At 42.5% G+C, this 15,972-nt stretch overlaps 1 protein-coding gene across 4 annotated transcripts in view; it reads right to left on the minus strand.

Moving 5' to 3' along the window:
* PCYT1B (phosphate cytidylyltransferase 1B, choline) overlaps nt 1–15,972 on the minus strand; it is a 45,289-nt gene that overhangs the window by 14,182 nt on the left and 15,135 nt on the right. For all 4 annotated transcript variants that reach the window (XM_073357702.1, XM_073357708.1, XM_073357682.1 and 1 more), the window contains 4 exons: nt 13,363–13,479; nt 10,748–10,899; nt 8,606–8,684; nt 63–205 (listed from right to left, as the gene is read on the minus strand). In XM_073357702.1, the coding sequence (XP_073213803.1) occupies nt 63–205; nt 8,606–8,684; nt 10,748–10,899; nt 13,363–13,479 (491 nt within the window). The remainder of the gene's footprint in view (nt 1–62; nt 206–8,605; nt 8,685–10,747; nt 10,900–13,362; nt 13,480–15,972) is intronic.

The following is a 15,972-nucleotide window of genomic DNA, read 5'->3' on the forward strand; positions in this document are numbered from 1 at the left end:
AAGGTTGGGCTTCTAATGGAAACCCTATCAGAAGAGGGAGAAGAGAAGATGTGCTTACTTACATTTATAAAACTAACATTCAGCTCTTTGGCGGTATATCCTCTTTGGAGGTTGCGTCGGGCATAGACATCATAATCTCGTACAATTCTAGTAATGATGTCTGATGTTGAGATACCTTCAGTTCTCTGTGTTGGTACAAACATTCCTGGTGAAAGTGGAAAGCAAAGAGAGATGAATGACATGACAAGACATCACAGCAGTTAGGCAGGGATGCATGTTTTAGCATGAATGCTCCTGTGGATAAGGTGGGTAACTGGGAGCTGAGAGATATGCAGTGAAATTCTGAAGCTAATGGGAGTTTTGCCATTAACTTCAATGGGCCCGGGATTTCACTCATGTGTTCTAATCCTGGGTCTGCCACTGGTTTCCTGTATGACCTTGGAGAAGTCATTTAGTTGCTTTGTGCTTCATTTTTTCAGCCTGTAAAACGTGTATAATATTTGCCAGCATCCAGTGTTATTGTGAGGTTTAGTTGGCTGTCTGTGGCATTATAAGATCTTTAGATTGAAGATGGGCAAATTGTTATTCTCTATTGCTATTCTCATTCCCTTGAGCTCTTTGATTCTCTCATATAGCAGAGATTCTCTATTGCGCTGAAGGGGTAGTACAAAGGAAGTGTTGTTTGCTTGTACTCTTTCACAGGAAGAGGAAGTACAACCGGGGTGGTGAAGAGCGCTACTTATTATTATTACTATCTTATTTCCTCTAAATATTTGACTAGTTTTTAACTGTTTGCCATTAAGACTAGCCCATGCGTACTGTTAAATAAAGCCAGAGGCAGAAGCAATATTAGCAGTAAATGTGAATACATCTTCTGTACAGCATTGAGTGAAACAATGCACACCATGCAAAGATGAAAACTCAACTCGTAGAGCCAGTGTCTGGCTTATGAAGTAGAGATGACTGTGTTAAGCATTCCAAGCTCTCATCTAGGGATAGGCAAACTAGTTTGAATAAAATAATTCTACTGGTCAACCTGGAAAAAGAGTAATGGCTTTGATAGTTCAGTGTGAGTTAACGGCAATTAATCGACAGCCCTAGTAATGACCTAAGTAGATAATGGAGACGGAGGTTAGGCCACCCACTACATGAGCCTTGGGCCAGCGGAGCTCAGGTTTCACACTTCCACTTGGAAGGGAGAGCAGTTTAAAGGCACTGTTGGTGAATGATTCACAGCCCAGAGAGGCATTATACTGAGAAAACACTGTTCTCCCACCTTCAACTCAGAGTGTCATAGAGATGGAAGGATATGTAAAATATTAAATAATAAAGGGAGGAGAACCTCAGGGCATTGTCTGGCCCAGACTTATGTAGGCCAGATAGAAATGCAAAGGACACGCACTTTGAGGGCCAATAGAGTAACCGTGTCCAAACAAGCCAAATAAAGCTCCAGATCCAACCATTTGTTTTAACAGTTTATATAGGAAAGTGCAGGTGATACGGAGTTGTGAGGCTGGACTGGAAATAGTCTTGTGAAATAATAGTACTTACTACTTAACGACTTAAAGGATTGTACAAATATTAAGTAATTAATCCTCACAATGCCCCTGTGAGGTTGTCACGGAGACACTGGGCAATGCTCTGGAACTACTCCATACGAAGCCAGTCAGGACTCTGGGGGAGCTTCCTCTCTGTGAGCAGACTGTCTCCAGAGCAAGAAGCTTACACAGCTTCGACCTTCCTGAGTCTGACCTCAGAGCATTCAGCATCCCCTTCCAGACCGTGCACTTCCCACAGCGAGTCCACACAGGCGGGGCTCCTGGGGAAACCAGAGGATCCTGCACCCTAATTCCGCAGTCAGACTTGACTCTCAGCCAGCCAGTAAAACAGAAGGTTTATTAGATGACAGGAACACAGTCCAAAACAGAGCTTGTAGGTACAGGAACCAGGACGCCTCAGTCAGTCCGTCTTGAGGGGCAGGGAGGCCAGAGCCCCAACTGGGCCCCCCTCCATCTCCCCAGCCAGCTCAAAACTGAAACTCTCCCATCCCTCCTCTCACCTTTATCTCTTTCCCGGGCCAGGAGGCCACCTGATCTCTTTGTTCTCCAACACCTTCAGTTGGCACTATTGCAGAGGAGGGGCCCAGGCCATCAGTTGCCAGAAGACAGGGTGTCAGCCATTCTCTGTGCATACACCATCACACTGGCCCTCTAGGGCTCTGCAACAATCACACACCCTTATCCCACCACCTAGATGCTTAAGAACTGCATAGGGGAAACTGAGGCACCCACACGGTATTCAGAGAAAACATTAAGAACATTCCCACTTCGTCACAGAGATAAGTAAGCATTGTTAGCCCAATTTCACAGGGTTCAGGGAGGGAATCAAGAGGCAACAACCTCTCATGATTTAATGATGAGCACATCATTTCCCCCCTCTATATTCTGATTAATATTCTGCTAAACAGTTTTAATCATTGTCACAATATTCTCCCTAGCATGCTTTTCAGAATTGCAGCAGTTGCTAAGGAAGCTATTATGGGAAGCAGTAAAACATATCTAAGCACAGGTTAGAGCTAAGAGCATGCCTGAAAAAATACTGGCTTGCAATTGATTTAGCTTAAACCACATTTTTAGTCAGGTTTCACAAACAGACCCTGGCATGTAATATTGGTAGGAGAGCAATGCTTATGTTTCTAGAATGAAAAAGACTCTTTATTAAGGGAACTATTTGCAGGCATGCTGCATCTGCAGCTAGCATTCTAGCCACGTGCACACAGACTGACTTCTTGGCACCTCCTCCAAACCCTCCCTCCTGTAACCTGTGTTCCTCCTTCCAAGTTTCATGCAGGTTGCTACGAAGTTGAAATTTTTTTATAGTCTTAAACAAAGCTATCTTTACAATAGGAGATCAAGAATCACCCTTCTGACCAGTTTTACCTGCTGTTAATCTCTGTTACCTGTCCCATATTCATTTTGTGTGTGAACCTTCTACTGCTGTCCAAGGTAGTTTGGTGCAAGAATCAAGTGCAAAACATCCAACAGAGATCCACAGTGAGGATAAGCGTGGACGGGAAAGGAGAATCAGCCCATACTTTTCTTAAAATGGGAAATTGATGCTGGTTAGTCATTTACTGAATGGTCTTCAATGTTACTAGCTAAACAAGTCACATTACTGATTGTCTGGGGCATATGTAGGACAGATAACCTTGCAAAACTGAGAAATAAAATTAAGCATGGTTCAATACAACTTTCTGATCTATTGCATTTCTATCAATCATCAATTAAAAAAATTAAGGATTTTCTGAGCCCACTGCATAGTTCCTTTAAAGCTATACAGTCCGTTTTTATTAAGGTTCTCCTCATCTATTAAATCTGGTTGTCTCCTTTTCTTCCATTCCCCTCACCTGTTCTAATGCTATTGTTCTTCAGCACCAAACCTAGCCTCCTTTCCATGGTGTTGAAGACCCAATTTGCTGCAGAAAACATGGAAGGGGAAGGGGTGCAGACCATGGAGAACTTTTGTAAAGGGCTATACAATCCCCATACACAGCACTGCTCCCCAACAACTCTCTACATGGCAATGTGAAAGGGGTTGTGGGGCTAAGGAAAGTGAGAAGTGACTAGGTTCACAACTATGCAGGTTCATTGACCAAATCCCACAGGCCAGGAGGACTGACTGCAGTAATAATGTTTTCATATGGTGGCCAAGGATATCACCTACGGAGATTTCAAAGCATTTTACAAAGGAGGTAGGCATCACATGTGGGAACTGAGGCACAGCGCAATGAAATGACTTGCCACACACCAGGCCAGTAGTAGCTCTTGGAATAGACCCCAGTTCAGTGCTCTCTTCACTCAGCCATGATGCTCCATAGTCTTGGGGAACAGATTCCATCTCCCTCCATCCCTTCAGAGATCCCAAACACACATCTGCTTACTTCAATTATCTAGTGAAACCCCTCAGCCAGAGCCAACGTGAGATTTTAATGTAAAATTAAATCTGCAAGCTGGGCTGACCGTAGGAACAGGAGAGGTGGCGTTACTGGGAAACCTATGGACACAGCACTGATTCCAGTTACAAATAATGGCCATTAAAAAAATTGTAAAGGCTTTTTCTGCTCCCTTTTTAACCAAATGTACCTGAGAAAGCTAACTAAGGTCATAGGGGAAGAGTGCAGTATGCAATTGTACCAGTAACCCTTTGTGATGGGGACTGGCCTTTGAAACCTGACCTAGGTTATGTGACTTAAGTGAAGAAATAAAGTTACAATTACTTGTCAGAACTGTGTCACACCTTTGTTTTACAGTAATGGAGAAGTAAGTGTTGGCTCCATGCAGCAGCCTGAGAATTGCTAGATTAGCCCTCACTGTCAGCGCTTGCCAAAGACTGATTAGTAATGATACTGTAATGTTTGACTAATATGCTCTTAATCTGTTCATTTTTGACAATGTGAATTCCTCAAGGAATCAACACATAATTAACCTATTGGGCACTGCATATTGTGTGTTCTCCTCTGTTCCCAATCCTCAGAGGTTGTGAGTCTGTTACAGCGCCCAGTTTGACAGCCTGGCACTTTAGCTCAATCGTACAGGCTAATGCTTTTAGCTCACTACAAGGTAATAGTTACCAAACACAGTGAGCGTTTCACTTAACACTTGCAAATTACCGCATAGTAGATTCTGAGGCCCTAGGAAATTCTCGAGTGCACACATTGATGTAGGCTGGGAAGAGGGAGAAGTCTCATGTGCCTGAAGCAGTCTGCTCCAGAGAGCTGTGGGAGGAAGGTTTAATTGCTTCCCTCTTCTGCAGTGTTCATTGTGTTATGATAGCTGCTCAAGATAAAGAGGCTTTTGACATCACAATGGTTTAAATTTTTGTCACAGGGCCTGTCAAGTTTCCTTCCCCACTCTGAACTCTAGGGTACAGATATGGGGACCTGCATGAAAGACCCCCTAAGCTTATTCTTACCAGCTTCGGTTAAAAACTTCTCCAAGGTACAAACTTTTCCTTGTCCTTGAACAGTATGCTGCCACCACCAAGCGTTTTAAACAAAGAACAGGGAAAGAGACCACTTGGAGACATCTTCCCCCAAAATATCCCCCCAAGCCCTACACCCCCTTTCCTGGGGAAGGCTTGATAAGAATCCTCACCAATTTGTACAGGTGAACACAGACCCAAACCCTTGGATCTTAAGAACAATGAAAAATCAATCAGGTTCTTAAAAGAAGAATTTTAATTAAAGAAAAGGTAAAAGAATCACCTCTGTAAAATCAGGATGGTAAATACCTTACAGGGTCATCAGATTAAAACATGGAGAATCCCTCTAGGCAAAACCTTAAGTTACAAAAAGACTCAAAAACAGGAATATACAATCCCTCCAGCACAGCTTATTTTACAAGCCATTAAAAAAAACAAAATCTAACACATTTTCTAGCTAGATTACTTACTAACTTTATAGGAGTTGTAAGTCTGCATTCCTGATCTGTTCCCGGCAAAAGCATCACACAGACAGCGCAAACCCTTTGTTCTCCCCCCTCCAGATTTGAAAGAATCTAGTCCCCTCGTTGGCCATTTTGGGTCAGGTGCCAGCAGGGTTACCTTAGCTTCTTAACCCTCTACAGGTGAAAGGATTTTGCCTCTGGCCAGGAGGGATTTTATAGCACTGTATACAGAAAGGTGGTTATCCTTCCCTTTATATTTATGACAGGGCCCAATCCATCTCCCATTAAAGACAAATACAAAGAGTCCCATTCACTTCAGAGTTGGACTGGATCCACTGCCTCTGAAGCCACAGATCACACGGCAAATCATTTGTCCGACATGGAGGAGACATAGGTGCAAGAGAGCAGACTCAGCAGATCTTGTGAGTCAGCGAGCATCACAACAGTAACAGAAGCCAGCAAGGCATTTAAAGGATTGATTTTTTTTAAAATAGATGTAGGATGGAGAAAAAGAGCAACATCCTATCATGATAACATTCATTTAGAATGGCAGGTGGAATATTCTGTCAATTGTCTGACTTCAAGGTGGCATGAGAAGGGGGGAAAATGGGTTTGTGTCTTTTATTTTTGTTGCTTTATGATACAATTTTCAAGCCTTCTTTATGCATTTGTTTTTTTCTCCTTACTGATTTTTGTAATAGAATTTGGGGCCTTTTCTGCCTATATTCCATGGCAGATTCTATGGATGAACATACCTAGGGTAGAGGCAGTCCAATATGGACCTCCCAATGCAGATCTAGTTTACCTGGGTACTTATTAGATACTATGGTGCTGAGTACTATAGAAATAAACAGTTTTTGAAATATATTTAAATATCTTTTTGCTAAAGAAAAGGAGAGGGAAAACTGCTGGGAAATAAAATGAACTCGGGGTTTGTATAAAAGTTGGCATTCCTACAGCAATGGAAACTTTGCCCATGCTGCACATTGGTTAGATTTTCAAAAGAGCTCAACTTGCTCTTAGTAGCGTCAGTGTTCAGCACTTTTGAAAATCCAGCTAGACATTTAGATGCCTGAATGGGATCTGAGGTCTTCTGAAAACCTGACCCACTGTGTTTGTATATGCTACGCTCACCAAAACTATACGAAAAGAACAGTATTGAGGTTACAAAGTCAAGCACTCAAAAGTTAGGAAATGCCAGAATTAAGGTCGTCTGTTCAATCTTAATTCAGATCTCTTGTTCAGTGGAGATAGTTCAATTCCTATGAAATTCTGCCAGAAACCAGGCAGGTTTCCAACAGAAGCCTTCCTGCCAGGCAGATTTTGGAACCTTTCTGATTTCCTGCCACCTCTCCTGCTGGCTCCTCAGCAGCCCGTGTGGTGGACTGACAGGGAGCTGAGAGCCTGGGCGCCCCAGCTCCCAGTTGCTCAGCAATCCAGGCTTCTAGGCTGCCCAGCTTGTCGAATTTCAAGTCCCTGCTCCAAAGTATAGAGGCACAAGAGCCTCTCAAAGAAACTGTCACCAGAATTTATTAACATGGGTAAAACAACATGTATTTCCCTCGTCTTTTTCTTGGAGAAGGCCAAACTGTTTTGGCTGAAATGTTTCAAAAAATTCAGCCTGAGGTGGATACCTTAGCATGGGAAGCTTCAGCCCAAATGATTACGGTTTGACAAAGTTATAAAGCAACCAAAACCATGGTCTTATAATGGGAAGTGTCCAGCAACCTTCATAGTAGGTGGTGCTACCAGTTCTGCCTATAATATCATTGTATAATGTATTGTATACCTTTAACAACATACACATACAAATCCATACTCACTCGTTAGCTATCTGTCATAAACTAAACAGTTAACAAGAAAAAAGAAAAGGAAAACAAGATTAGCAAATACTATATTCCGCAGTGGCCTTGATTTAATATTGGGTTATGGCTGCAAGGCCCTGGTGTTGAAAAGTCGGCCTTTGGAGGGGTGGGGATTGGAATGGCACAACTGCCAGTGGCCCTGGAGATGGCCAGCATGCCCCAAAGAGAACAGTGTAACCCAGGACCGGATATGGCCAGGACAACTGGCGGGCGCACTGATTTAGTTTATCCTGGTGGGAGACAGCTACCAAACCCTGATCAATTTCAACATGCGCTGACAGAATTCATTAAGGCCACCAAACTGAGTCCCTGATGGACCAAGGGAGAGAGCAAATTCGACACCGTGGGACTCTGCACTGAGAATACCTAGACACCTATCCTCACACCCCAGGAACGAAAGCTATGCTCAGCTGGTCTCAGTTGTTACCATGGACACTGAGGAAGAGGCAGGGCTTGATTCTTTATTGTCTTACGCCTGTGCAAAGTGGCTAAACAGTGTCATCAGATCAGATTAATCCATTCATTTACACCAGCAATGTGATTTACACCTGCAAATGTAAATGGTGCGAGGCAGTGGAGAATCATGCCTGCTCTCTCTGCGGCAAGAACAGTTACTATTTGCTTAATTTAAAATTAAGGGTCCTTTTTGTTTTATATGTTTGAGCTGCACTATGGTTGGAGAAGGAATGTGAAAGGGGCTCACACTCAAAGACAGACATGAATGAGTTTCTTTCTCACTTATCCTAAGGCCACATTAAACTCCTTTAAGGCCCTCTTGCAGTGCCGGAGTCATGTAACAGGGTCCTTGGTGTAAATGTGTATCTGGTCCTAATGATTTTTAATTGCTAACTGTACATTTTCCCCATAATAGGAGTTACACTTGTGGGTCAGAATAGAGCTGCACCTTAGCCTAGGGAAAACAGATGACTTAATGTTGGCCATGGTACTATAGGTACATGGGAAGTAAACTCCTTTTCCAGCATTTCAGTACTACTTACGAACCATCACAAATCACAACAGTAACCGAAGCAGGAATGTTTACCGCCAAACCAAATGGCTTCCGGAAGGTTACAGTTGTAACCTATTTTTGTTTATCCAGCCCAGGGCATCACCGGTGGTTTCAAGAACCTTTCTGCTGAAGTCAGCAGCACTTACTTGTTGACTGGCCAGAAAGGAATGTGCATTTATCTCTGTTTTCCGTCCTCCAGCAGGTGTGGTTACACGGCTGTAAAATACATAGATGGGCTTTAAATAAAGGCTGAAATGGAGAGAGTTAAAACAGAAAACTGCCCTCACCTGCTTCCTTTATGTGCTTGTACACATCGTCCGAGCCAGCGGAGGAGTATGGAATGTCGTCATGGGCTACAAAATCAATCTGCAAAAGATACAGGAGAAGAAACAATCAGATGCAGCCATCAGGTAATCTGCACTGGTTTTGGAAGAGCAGTTTCTTTTCTGAACTGTGTTTGCCTGCCTTTGAAAGTCTCATCTGAAAGGTACTACTCAAAACATTGCACTAGGGGCTCGGGCTACAACAGAGCGCACCATGTGGAATTACGGTAGCACTCAGGACTTTTGGCTCCAAGAGCACAGGTATAACATACCCTTGCTTTGTGTGTGATGTCATTCTCTATGCACAAAGGATAAGGGACCTACTGCTGCTACTGTCACCTACAGGAGATCTCCTTTTAGAGAGTTGACTTTTAAAACTGAAGGAGCAGGGTTTCTATTCCCAGCTTTCCATATTTGTATGTATGTGTTTTGTTTATCTAGAAACTGTCTATCAAACTGTAGATTCACTACAAAGGACTATTTCATTTGAGCTAAAGTAAAGTCCAGTGAGCTGTAGCTGCATTTGGGGTTATATACACTGTAGGGCAGTCAGTAGGGTGCTCAAAAACTCACATGCACTTGACCAGGTCTGAAGTTCTATCCATTAGAGGACAATGGCACACGTACATACTTTTGACTGATGATGGCAAATCACTGGGAGATTTGCCTTTGATTTGGTGGGAGCAGTTCAGGGGCATCATTTCAGAAAAATTCAGAGGCAGGGGGCCAAGTTCTGTCAGTGTTTAGAAGATTATATGTGATTGTATTATATCCTGCAAAATCTGGGGGGAAGGACAACAAAAGTGGAGCTCAAAGAGCTATGAAAAGTTTGAGGAGGTCAAACCAAGGTCGGGGAGAGCACTTGTCCCTCTTACCCCACAGCAAATGATGACCCTGCTGCAATTGATTCTTCAGCAGCTCTATGCCACCTGAGGATCCCCCATGCAAATCAGCCCACGCACACCGAATAACTGGGCCCCAGGTTTTTCCTAAAGAGAGACTGAGCCCTGGTCTACCTTACAGAGTTAGGTCACTGAAAAGTTTACATCGACCCAACTCTGTGAGTGTCTATGCTAAAATTTTGCTCCCGCCAACCTAACTCGCCTGCTATACTGATTTAATAGCTCCACCTTCGTGTCAGTGTTGACGTAGTTAGGCTGATGCTGTGTCAGTGTAAACATTGCATTGCTTACATTGACAGTTGCTAGCTTTCAGAAGCCGTCCCACAATGCCCCACACTGACAGTTCAATTGGTGCTAGCGCTCCTGGTGAGGATGCGCACTGCTGACAGAAGGAGCAAAGTGTCGATACGCACAAGCAATGTAATTACTGTATGCTGACATAAATTGGATTAACTTAATTCTGTAGTGTAGACATGGTCATATATAGTTTGTTGCTAGAATAGTCCCTTACATCTGCCCCTGAACATTAACACAAAAGAGTATTCTTATTTGTTACAGTTAGGCTAACAAAATTAATCTAATCATTATCCACTTGATTAATCCAGATGTGGGACACCACCATGATCTCTCGTCCTATTGCTTTAATCCAAATCCTAAAAAATGCTAACTCTGTTCTTAGCATTTATTTGGTGGATCTCACTTGCCATGGCATCAAGAAGATAACATGCACTTCACTTATAGTATAGCCTCAGGAGTTAGACTTTAACTGTATGAAATAACAACTGGATGCCTCCGAATATGGGAGTACCTGGCAAGTTGTGGGTATTTTCAATCCTTAGTCACTTTCTAACCCATGGAAAGTCTCATGATATAAATCCCTGATGTATGCTTCGCTCCAAAAGGCAGGAGATCTGAGAAGAGTGTCCTGTTATCACAGGTCAATGAGTTAAGTTTGCATTATTGACGCACTGGTACTTTGAGTCAGTCTCCAAAAAACAGAATACGTGCCCACTTCCACTTACATCAAAAAGAGCTAGAGAACAGAAAGTTTTCTGATTTAGAACTGGCAGGTGATTTGTAATAATTGGCTGTCAGGAATTGAATTACTTAATTTATTCCAGCTAATAGAATCTCATATCCTTGTTATGTATTCCCAGCAGTTAATTTACAGAAGGAAGGGAAGGGGTCTGGAGAAGAATGGTACCTTATGTTTTTCTAGGAACTCCGGTGTGAGCGTCCAAGGAGCATCTCTGATGACTTCATCTACATAGCGACAGTGTCTGAGTGCCTCATACCGCTCGGTTTCATTCATTACAGTGAAGCCTTTGAACTTGTGGGTTAGATCATCACTGCAAACTGACAAAAGAAAAATCAACAAAATATTTCTATGTTAACTTTGCACAATTAGCGCATCTGGCCAGTAAGAAGTTTCTGATCAATATCCTTATTTTAAAGTTGTTTGTTCAGTTACATTCCATTTTCAACCCAAATAAAGATGTGCCTCTTTCTGTCTTTAGAACAGAGACCAGAAGTTCACGCTAAATAGGAGGAATGCTCTGCAAAGTTCCAGAAATTTGCCTACACGTCTCTAAATCACTGTTGGACAGCTATATTGAAACCAGCACAAATTAATAGCAAACAAGTGCAGTCATAGTGGCCTGGGCTATGGGTTCAGCAGATTTCACAGCATGTGAGGTTGGACCTGATCCGTATTCAAACAGGAAATCTCTGAGGAAAGCCCAGCTGTGGGATTGTAAGAGGCAGTGTGCTCTTGAGGAATGTTGCATAGGATGTGGACTCAGGAAATTTTATATTCTAATCCTGGTTTTTAAGAAGCTGGGAAAAATGGCCTATATCCCGGGGTTGTTGTGTGGATTAGTTAATGTTTGTGCAGCATTCTGAAGGTGTAAAGAACTATACAAATGCTAAATCTTATTATGGCTGCAGGAAGGGTTATTGATGACTCACCAGCTGGACACTCTCCCCTCTGTATCAGCGCTGACCTAACACTCCAGTGTGGTGCTGGTGGATGCTCTTCTGCTGAAGGTGTCATTTTTTGAATAAGATGTAAAATAGAGGTTCTCACTACCATGATCATTAAAGATTTTAAGGCGCTTATACATAAGCAGGAGGAGTACCTTATTGCTGGAGTCCTGGCCAAATTCTAACTCAAATAGTTATATACTCATCTAGACTTTCAAATGGGTAAGGGATGCCTCACTTCCCATTACGGAGTTGTGGTGTATGCTGGCAACAAATGTGCCACAGGTCAGTGCATTTTCAATAATGAGTGGAAATATCTCTCCATGTATTTATTTTTATTTACAGTCTGTAAATCACCTTAGGGTCTGGTTCTCCTCGAAGAGACGTGCTCTATCAATGTTACTGATTATCAGGAGGTAGCATATTTAGTTTATTTCTGATTTGTAGAAAATATTTCCTTTTAATTGTGCCTGTCCACCTATGGTACACACCCATCAGCCACCAAGGGCTTCTTTCTGGTTACCACACTCTTCTGGGCCTATTGGTTTGCAAGTTATTTATAAGATCTGTTTAGTGAATTACTTTAAAAAAAAATCTTAACTCCAAATAAATGTTTCCACAACAAGAAATATGACAAGATGCACACAGTAAGACAGGTGACACCAGACTTTGATGCAGTGCAAATTTTATGTGGGGATTGATAGTTGACAGTTTTTCACACCCACCAAGAGACAGCACATTATTCGGGGAAACTGATGAAGATGGTTGAAAGCTTGCTCCCACACCCAAAGAACAGTGGGTGAAATGCTGGCCTCACTGAACTCAATGGAAATTTTGCCATTAACTTTAATAGGGCCAGGTTTCACCTCATAGCTCCCTCCCCAGTTTGAGACAAGGTCCCCAACAAAGAGCAGCTCCCCTATGCATTCCCATCTGCTTTCCCTCTACTCTGTCTGGGTCAGCTGGAAGAGCATGGGAGAGCTCTTAAGTGTTTCCTACATTATGGAACAGATCTTCCCACTACCTACATTTGAACTGAAATAATTTAAGTATAAAACCAAAGTGTGAATAAGAACAAGATGCTGCTTTTCTAATTTTCTTTTTTTTTTGGCAGAGCTGAGGCAATGATACAAAATAATTCCTCACATTATTCATTTGAATGTTTCAATGAACTCATTTGTGTCACACTTTGTTAATGTTTGAGCAGTAGAGTTTTATTTTTGAAAACCAAATTTCAAAGCAACATGCACTAGTGTTCAAAGACACCAAAACTTAATGCACATGTGCAAGTATTCACATTAGATGTGCTTGCACAATCATCCAGTCAGGAAACAAAAACAATACTTCTCTGATATATGACAACTTTGGAATGTATTTTATCAATCCATAGACTAACAAATTCAAAAAAGTTCCCCAAATAAATGAAAAAGAAATCAAAATCAGCTCATGGATGTTTTGTGAGCTGAAAAATATGCTAAAAATCATTAATTAGATTATTAGTTATAGATTATTCACTCATCTCTACCATTTTATACTCCTGAGACTGTAAAAAAAAAAGATAAACACTGGTATGGAGACATTCTGCCCTCAGAGTCATGCAGGCATCTCCCTTTAACTAGACTGGGAACTGTGCATATGTAGCTCTATGACTTGACTCTTACTTTGTTTGACATCATTTTAAGTTGGACTATTTTTTTAAGGTGTAAAATACCATCAAAACGGGAAGTAGTGCTCAAAGTCAGAGTGTATAAACAGCTGCAGTCGAGAATGTGGCAATACTGCTCCTCTGCTACTGCATAATAGAGCCAAAAATCCAGTAAATAGATGTGTTCTTACCTCCTACTAATAAGTAGCTATTTGGGAAGAGAGTTTTGGCTTGCATAAGAGCTCTAGCATGGCCGGAGTGGAAGAGGTCAAATATCCCATCTGCATACACTCTAACTGGTCTGTCAACTGTGGGGAAAGAAACACAACAATGATTTTACTGGAGGATAGCTAATATGATGACAATTTTTAAAAAGGGCTCCAGAGGTGATTCCGGCAATTGCAGGTTGGTAAGTCTGACTTTAGTATCGGGCAAACTGGTTGAAACTATAGTAAAGAACAAAATTGTCAGATGCATAGCTGAACATAATTTGTTGGGGAAGAGTCAACATGATTTTTGTAAAGAGAAATCATGCCTCACCAATCTACTAGAATTCTTTGAGGGGATTGATAAGCATGTGGACAAGGGGGAACCAGTGGATATAGAGTATTTAGATCTTCAGAAAGCCTTTGACAAGGTCCCTCACCAAAGGCTCTTAAGCAAAGTAAGCTGTCATGGGATAAGAGGGAAGGTCCTTTCATGATTGGTAACTGGCTAAAAGATAGGAAACAAAGGGTAGGAATAAATGGTCAGTTTTCAGAGTGGAGAGAGGTAAATAGTGGTGTCCCCCAGGGATCTGTACTGGGACCAGGCCTATTCAACATATTCATAAATGATCTGGAAAAAGGGATAAACAGTGAGGTGGCAAAATTTGCAAATGACACAAAATAGCTCAAGATAGTTAAGTCCCAGGCAGCCTGCGAAGAGCTACAAAAGGATCTCACAAAACGGCGTGTCTGGGCAACAAAATGGCAGACGAAATTAAATGTTGATAGATGCAAAATAATTCACATTAGAAAACATAATCCCAACTATACATATAAAATGATGGGGTCTAAATTATCTGTTACCACTCAAAAAAGAGATCTTGAAGTCATTGTGAATAGTTCTCTGAAAACATCCACTTAATGTGTAGTGGCAGTCCGAAAAGTGAACAGAATGTTGGGAATCATTCAGAAAGGGATAGATAAGACAGAAAATATCACATTACCTCTATATAAATCCATGATATGCCCACATCTTGAATATTGCATGCAGATTGGAATTGGAAAAAGTTCAGAATAGGGCAACAAAAATGATTAGGGGTATGGAACAGCTTCCATATGAGGAGTGATTAATAACTAGGACTTTTCAGCTTGGAAAAGAGATGACTAAGAGGATATGATAGAGGAGTATAAAATCATGACTAGTGTGGAGAAAGTAAATAAGGAAGTGTTATTTACTCCTTCTCATAATATAAGAACTAGGGGTCACCAAATTAAATTAATAGGCAGCAAGTTTAAAACAAACAAACGGAAGTATTTTTTCACACAATGCACAGTCAACCTGTGGAACTCCTTGCCAGAGGATGTTGTGAAGGCCAAGACTATAACAGGGTTCAAAAAATAGCTTGATAAGTTCATGGAGGATAGGTCCATAATGGCTATTAGCCAGGATGGGCAGGGACAGTGTCCCTAGACTCTGTTTGCCAGAAGCTGGGAATGGGCGACAGGGGATGGATCACTTGATGATTACCCAGAAGACAGCATAGTGGGCTAAATGGACCCAGTATGGCCATTCTTCTGTTCTTATGATTTTCAGCTTTAACAGGAGTTATGTGTAAATCCAGCTGATAAGTTTTAGCCTCTGGTAAGAATGTTGTGTTTTTGTTTTTTTTCTCCTCAGATATGCAGAATTACAGTGGGTAAATTTAAAATGTTTAGTCTACTTACTCTTCTACATCCTTTGGAGGCTTCACAGGAGGCGACCAATCAGAGAGGGGCTGGACTGGCCCATATAAGAAGGGCTGCAGAGCAGTTTTGGTCACTCCCTGGAGCTTGAGGAGGGAGGTAGACTGGCTGCCTTGGAGGTTGAAGGCAGTAAGCACCCTGGATAGAGCAGTGCTGCAGGCAGCGATCCAGGGATATAAAGGCAGCTGCTGGTGGGCCACAGGGATCTGCAGGCTGAGGCCCTGTGGCAAGGGCAAAGAGGGTGCTGTGGCCGTGGGGAAGTGGCCCAGGGAAATCTACTGAGGAGTAAGAGGGGGTGCCACAAGCAGTGGCCATCTACAGGATCCTTGGGCCGGGACCCGGAGTAGTGGGCGGGCATGAGTCCTTCCCCTGCCCTCACTTGCCACTGCGGAAGTGGCTAGACTAAGGGACTGTAACATTCCCCTGGAAGCAGGGAGTACAGAGTGCAGTGGCACAGCTGGAGGGCTCTGTCACGAAGATAATGCCCTGGTCCTGGGAGTGATGTGGGTCCCTGGAGCAGAAGTGACTGTGATGAGATGCCACCAGAAGAGGGAGCCCTGGCTAGTAGAGCTGATCCCCAGAACATCCAGCAGGCGGTGCCTCAGTGGTGAGTCCCATCCCATCAGAATCCTCTTTACTGTGTTCTCCCCAAGTTGGCCTCTTATTATCCTCCCTTTTCCCTGAATTCTCACTTGGAAAAAAGGTCTTTTTCCTGTCTCACTCCCTTTGTGTCATTTCACTTTTTTCTCTGCTCCCTGCCTTTTTCTTTTCCTCAGCTTAATGCTGTACACACGTTTGTTTCCTCTTGCAGCTATACCTTTCCTTTTCCCTCAGACGCTTCTCCTTTCTGAT

This window comes from Lepidochelys kempii, chromosome 1 (genome assembly GCF_965140265.1).
Source record: "Lepidochelys kempii isolate rLepKem1 chromosome 1, rLepKem1.hap2, whole genome shotgun sequence".
Lineage (NCBI taxonomy): Eukaryota > Metazoa > Chordata > Testudines > Cheloniidae > Lepidochelys > Lepidochelys kempii.